The sequence below is a fragment of the Cynara cardunculus genome, unplaced genomic scaffold (genome assembly GCF_001531365.2).
Source record: "Cynara cardunculus var. scolymus isolate 2C unplaced genomic scaffold, CcrdV1 Un_Scaffold_9334, whole genome shotgun sequence".
Taxonomy (NCBI): domain Eukaryota; kingdom Viridiplantae; phylum Streptophyta; class Magnoliopsida; order Asterales; family Asteraceae; genus Cynara; species Cynara cardunculus.
Window position 1 is genome coordinate 1 of NW_020204880.1, and position 6982 is coordinate 6982.

At 35.5% G+C, this 6982-nt stretch overlaps 1 protein-coding gene across 1 annotated transcript; it reads right to left on the bottom strand.

The window, feature by feature from the left end:
• Window positions 1-1191: 1191 nt before the first annotated feature.
• Window positions 1192-6434, bottom strand: LOC112505257 (mitochondrial uncoupling protein 2-like). The gene is made up of 9 exons (XM_025109192.1): window positions 6124-6434; window positions 4438-4653; window positions 4180-4258; window positions 3593-3726; window positions 3380-3478; window positions 3179-3283; window positions 2115-2189; window positions 1894-1980; window positions 1192-1509 (listed from the first exon to the last, which is right to left on the bottom strand). The coding sequence occupies exons 1-9, from the start codon at window positions 6202-6204 to the stop codon at window positions 1480-1482; spliced, it is 906 nt and encodes a 301-aa protein (XP_024964960.1). The 5' UTR covers window positions 6205-6434; the 3' UTR covers window positions 1192-1479.
• Window positions 6435-6982: the final 548 nt, after the last annotated feature.

Below are 6982 nucleotides of genomic sequence, written 5' to 3' on the forward strand. Positions count from 1 at the left end.
AATTAACACGTTTTTAAAATAAAGTGTCATGTTAATTAACACGTTTTTTAAAATAAAGTGTCTTCTTATAGGACACTTTTGAGAATTGTCTTATAAAACCATCTATTTATAGGACATTTGTGTTTATATAACATATTTTCAAATAACGTTTTATAAAATAGTTAATACAACACTTTACAAAATGCATAAAACGCCTAAAAATGCCTAAATGCAAAAAAAAAACATCTTACTAAACCTATTGCAACAGTTTTAGATAGAACGTTTTTTGGTTTGATCATATAATTATCGCAAGTCCTATAAAGTATTTTTCTAGAATGCTTCTATATTTTAGGCGTCCTATAAAATTATTATTTAATTTATAACTCTTGATCTTTTATATCGGTTGTTTTGATAGGTATGAAAAACTCATTTTGAAAAAACAAAACAAAACAAAACTTGGGTTCTCATTTTAAATACCAAGAGTGAAGGGGCCAAATTTCAAATTTTTATAAAACTTGTAGTACTATGCACAATATTATATTAAAAATCAAAATAGGGGGAGGGGGAGGGCCCCCATAGCCCCTTAGGGGATCCGCCTATGAGAATAAGCCATACCGGCTATACAGTCGATTAAGCCACAACCGAACAACCCTTTAGCCTTTTTTGTATGCTTTCATTTTGAATTTTTTCGTTTAAACACAATCGTTTAACTAGATTGAAAAATGATGTAACAAAGTTTCAACGTGACCAACCAAACCGTACGCTTTGAGTTAGGTTGTTGTTTTGATTGGGTTAGGTTGATATTCTTTTAAACCGCAAACATGGGTTATTTAAATGTTTTCGACCCGGACAAACTTGACTGGGGTGTAGCCCTAATTATGATAATACAAGTACAAACCAAATATGCAGTAAAAAAAAAGGAGCACGATTCACCAAGCAGGGATGGACCCAAGAATTTTTGGATACGGTGCCACCATATAAAACGGTTGCACCTTCTAGAATAAAACGGTTGCACCTTTTACGAACCTAATTTTTTCTACCTTACCATGGAGGAACAATATGGTGGCACGTGCCAACTAACCACCCCTCTAGGTCCGTCTATGCAAGGTCTATCACTTTTCCAAGCGTTTAGAAGAAAAATCTTCACGCTCGCCTTACCATCTCTTGCCAACGACTTTTTGGTTATTTTCACAACCGCATTACAATGTTCATGACATCGAAAGTTCATTTGAATGTCATAAGTTCAAGTTCCATTGTTTCCAGATTCTGGAAACAATAAAAAATACAACTATATTGTTCATAACTTTTGAATCGCATTCGCTAACTAAATCAAACCAGCCCAGCAAATCCCACAATAGATAAGGTTCGAGTTTAATATCCATCACCTATAAATTCTAAAAGTGTGACGGATAATATGATTGTCCAGCTCCAAGAAAACCGACACCATAACTATCTCCAAAGAACGGAAAAGAACGTTGAGGAACTAGTGATTCCGGGAATTCAAACTTCCCACATGAATAATTTCTTTACCTGTCATGTAGATCAAAAACAATGGTCGATGTTACTTGACAAAAAAGTTACGCTAAAAAATGAAGGTTTGACTTTGACCTATACATTTCTAAGATATGCATGGAGAGATGATACCGAGACGGTTTTTTTCTAGATAAGTCCAAAAGTTGCTCTTAAAACCAAATGAAACCAACAAGGCCAGTATACCTCACATGGCAGTGGGATGTACGCAGATCTTACCTCTACTCCAAAGAGTAGAGTAGTTGTTTCTGTGAAAGCCACACACACATATTTCACGTGTTTTGGAGCGAATGGACATCTGTTTATATCTAGTTGCAGCAGTTACGTTCGTAACATCCTAATAAGTATTGTAAAAGAAGAAAAATGCACAAATCGGAATCTTACTTGCTCAAGAGTTAAGAACATTATAACGTTCCAGGATCCTAGCCGACCAAAATTTGGAAGGAATCCCTTGTAGAAAGCGAGGGCTCCCTGCAAAGCAGAATAATCACATCACCGTGTTATCTTCTTGATCGTGTTTGCAGTCGATAGTATAACAGAAATAAGTTGGCAACCAAAGGGTTAAACAATCATCTAATAATCGAAAAAAATGAGTATAAGCATACCTCAACTCTCAAGGTTTTAACCATACAATCAACAGTGCTTTTGTAGATTGAATCTCCCATCATTCTAGACTTCACCTGGAAACAACGGAAATAGCAACCAACAATTTGACTTCCTTCTAAAAAACGTGAAATGGTGCGCACATTGAAACACTTGCTACCTCCAGGATCAAAACAGTTGCATAATTTCATAGAGGAAAATGGAAAATGCAACAAGGTTTAGTTTGGTTCCTATTTAGTGTAACGAACAATATTTTTGTCAATCGATGTAAGGGAGTTCCAAAATTTCCTATTTTGTACCCATTTTGACCGATATCCTACTGATCTTGTAACGTTTGATGATGTGGATACCTGCTTATGGAATTTCTACAAAAAGTCTATGGTGAAGTAGACGATAAACTTGACATTCCGCTTCATCAAATGTTAAAAAATTAGCGAGCTATTAATCAAAATGGGCAAAAAAATAAGAAATTTTGAAACTTTATTACGTTAAATAGGAAATTTTGAAGGGAAAACGTTCTTGGTTACATTAAATGGGAACCAAGACAAACTTAGTTTTTGCCCTAATTTCATATAAATCTAACATCAACACTATGAGGTGTAGTGTCCGTTACTGAAGTAAAATAGCTATCATTTTTTTTTTCTGAAAGGTTCAGAGAAAGAATATCAACCATAGAGTTTAAAATTCGGTGTTCTTAAGCATAAAAATCAAACTCCAACTACACGAAGTTTGTATCCATGCCTTGGACAGATCTAAAACAATCTGAATTATGAAGGGCCAAATTGCATAAAAATGCAACATACTTTGGTATGATTCCTATTTTCGGTCGTGTTCTTTCAAAACCTTCAATGTCTCAAACATTTTGAACCAATTATAGAAAATAGGAATCGGACCAAAGAATGTTGCATTTCCATGCATTTTTAGATGTAAATCAGGAATCTAAATGTTTGAGATGTCACATCTGAGGTGCGAAAGTGAAGTTTTCAGACCAACGTATATTGCATTGTCATGCAATTTGCCTGTAATGAAGCTATGAAGCGATTTTGCACAAACCCAATGAGTTTACCACATCAACAGGTGAACCAATCAACACCGCAAAGAATCCTGCACCTAAACCGGCTAGTAGATGAGTTAATATATTGTCCGTGAACCCTGGAATTTTCAAAATGCTCTACACGAAGAACCAAAAACAAGAATATGATGAGTAAGTTGTAGAACCAGCAATGAATACAAACAAATTAATTAAAACACTTGAGATAACTCGGACCTGTTTCACTTGATCATAGCTAGCGAGTTCTGCTGCATTAATAATAGCATTTCTAGCGATATTTGGGCCCAGACCAGTCCAGAGAGCCACTAGTCCTTCCTGTTTATAGAACATAAATACAAGAACTGGATGTGGGAAATAATATGCTGAACCCGTCTAGCTCTGAAGATAACAGCCAGGAAAATTTCCCAAATATATATGAAAGGAACATACCTCCTTCAATATGGTGTAGTAGGCATTTAGAGCACCAGAGTAGCGTCGGGGTGCGCCATGTGGTAATTTACCTTCCGCTTGAAGCCGAACTTTCACTAGATCGGTTGGATTAGCCAACGAAATCGCTATAGCACCTGTTGATGAGAAAGATGTTGGCTTAACAAACCTTTAGCTTTAGGTGGTCAAAGTCATAAATAAATTCCGGCATAGAGTCATAATGTAAATGATCGATTTTGTTTCGTTGTATCTCTCCATCCCAAAATAAATGTCCACTATAAAAGAGCACACTGTTTTTAAATGTGATTACTACAATTTATAATCAACCAAATGACAAGTTTACCCTTAATAATAGATGAAGTAATAAAAATCTCCATCTCATAACTAACGTAGAACCGGAAAGTAGGCACTTCCTTTTGAATGACACTTATTCTGGGACAAACTAAAATAGAATTGTACACTTACTTTGGGACAAAGGGAGTAAAAAAGTTACTAGTAGGGGTACAGTTTGACCTTTAGGATCTCATGGGATTAGTCGAGATGCAGGCAAGCTAGCTCAGACACCCACGGTTACCAAAAAAAATCATCACCTGTAATCAAAGCAGCAACTATCTTCTGGAATAATGAAATGTCTGCAAGAATGATACTGCCCGCACAAAAAGCCTTGACCTGTATAATGAAAATCTCAGATGTAATACACTAATGGTTCTTGAGCCGTACCGGATCAGTCCTCAAGAGTGTAGCTTATATGCCGGTTCAATGAATCACCGAACTAAACTGACCCAGTAAATCCCACTCGAAAAAACCTCCATATAACCTAAAAACCCACATGGGATATTGATACTTACAGGCTCATAAAGACTGATCCTTAAGCCTCCATATATAAATTGGCGATGTAATCCAGGTATAATACCTTTCCAAAGTGCAAGTAAACCTTCTTCTTTGGCTATAGTGGCAACGGTACCTAAAAGACCCTTGTACTTAGATGCACCACCTTCTCCCAATACCGCTCTTTTTTGAAGTTGAAGCCGAACTTTGGCAGTGTCTAGAGGAATTGTACATATCTGCACAAAAGAGGCAACACTCGTAGAAATTACAGCATTTACTTAATCAACCATTGACAACATTTGACAAAACCCTTTGTGGTAGCTCAACCATTAAGCACTTGGGTTTGCTCTCTGGTGGTCACTAGTTCGAGTCCCATCAGGGCCACTAGAGGTTTTCCTGGTTGTTAACGTCAGGAGCCCCATGGGATTACTCGAGGTGTGTACAAGCTATCCTGGACACCCATGGTTATCAAGAAAAACATTTGACAAGTTCTATGTTTTCAGGTGACGAATGCAATGCAGCCCAGATGGAATTACTCAAGTGGTTGCGACTTATTCAAGAAATGCCTAGTGAATTACCAGGAGTAAGACGATGGCATGCACAAAAGTTTCAACCCCTCGAGTGAGGTTTTGGGGTCTTTAGCGTAGATCACCAATGGCATATCTAGGTTTTTCAGCATGGTATGCATTAGTCTACCGAACCCAAAAACCAAACCAAACAGACCGAGTAAATCCCACTTGAAAGAAGGGTGTTTATGGTGAGATGTACCCACACCTAACCTCTACCCCAAAAAGTATAACGGTTGTTTCCGTGATGACATGTGAGCAAACGAACTACTAGTCTACCAAAACGACAAAAAAATTGGGATGCATTTCAAAAACAATTGTTTTCCTTTTTACACTACAAAAAATACAACTTTTTTGGTATGCACATGCATACCCCTTTGGCCATGTAGATCTGCCCATGTTAGCTCACATTACCATATCGCTGAAAATTTTATTCATCGTGGCCTGCAAATGTCTACACGAAAACCTCTCTTTACTGTTTGGGATAGAAGCAAAGATCTACATAAATCTTACCCCCAAATTGGTTAGCCTGCAAATGTTCAAGTTTTGCTTATCTATCATGCAATGTGGATCAAATTAGTACTCCCATCGTCCCCAATAAAACAAAACAAGTCCCTTTCAAACTAGTACGTGTTTTCTTACAAACTTAACACCGACAATCTACTCGTAGTATTTGATTAAACCCCAAGATCAACCTGTTTGATGTAATAAAGAAGAATTTCCTTATATCATTGGAAAATAACTCCAGGAAGATCAAATTGCAAAATTCATTTCAGTAGATGCATATAATTAACACAAAACATACACTTAATTGGTTTCTGCAAAAGATTTCCAGAACCTTCACCATGCCAAATTATGACTCAACTTCAAAACAAATCAATGATGGTTATTATAATCTTATCACATTCATCAAACTCAAATAAGATCAATAGTATCATAATCACACACACATATATACATACAAAAAGCAAATGCTGAAATCTGTATTGTGAAACAATACAGATTCAACAATTAGGCAGGTCCTGCTCAAAGCACCAAACTTTGAGCCCAAAATCTGCAAATCCCAAAAATGGATTTCCCAAATGTAGTAGTAATAATATATTGAAATTAGAGGGAAAATAATAAGAAATGAAGATGAACCTCGGCAAAACAAGCGGCGAAGGCGCTGCTAATGAAGGTTCCGGCAAAGGAGATCTCAGTGCGATGGCTGAGATCCGCCATAATTGGTACGATAAAAGTGAAGCTTGGCTTGGATGTGGGTATGGTTGAATTGAGAAGAAGTGGTTCTCAGGTCCTTCATTTATTGTAGATTGATATAGTAGCGGTGGTGGTGGTTGTCGTCGTTCACAAATCACAACTGTGGAAGTGTACTTGCATTCAAGTATTTATTGTTTGAGTATTTTGATCGGAATGTATTCGGTATTTCCCTTTTGAATCTATTTGCTTTTTTTTAGGGATTTGATTTTGTGTTTAATTGCAAATGTTTCATCAGGATCCCGATCCACAATCTGAGGGCATCGATCTCACGTTTTGTTCACCTTTTGACTTGATTGTAGTTTTTCTATTCTCCATTTTTTGTTTTAGAAAATAATACTTTATGATTGTTACTTTTATATATTTAAGGTTTTTTTTGGTGTTCAGATAAGACAAAACATGATAGGATATGGTAAAACAATTGTTCAACATTTGGTAAGATAAAACTGGATAGAACAAAACAAGTAAAATAACTAATTTACCCATGATGAGTTGTTTATTTTAATTAATTTATTAAATTATAATAGAATCATTATTTTTTATAACAAAAATATATCATTCGAAATTTTCGTAAGAACACTTAAAATGACACCAAATAAAAAATTTATGTATTTTCTATTTTTTTTATATCTCTTTTCTACATTATTTTTTATTATTAATATATAATAATTATATAAAATAATAAAAATATAGAAACCGTATAAAAATAATATTTTGTTGACAGTAAAATAAAAGTTTAAGAAAC

Coding starts and splice junctions, on each gene's coding strand:
- LOC112505257 (XM_025109192.1), bottom strand. CDS start 6,204: ATGGCGGATCTCAGCCATCGCACTGAGATCTCCTTTGCCGGAACCTTC. Junction 3,727..4,179: donor AGTTGCTGCTTTGATTACAG/GTGATGATTTTT, acceptor TCTCATCAACAG/GTGCTATAGCGATTTCGTTG. Junction 2,190..3,178: donor TTGGTTCACCTGTTGATGTG/GTAAACTCATTG, acceptor CGTTGTTTCCAG/GTGAAGTCTAGAATGATGGG.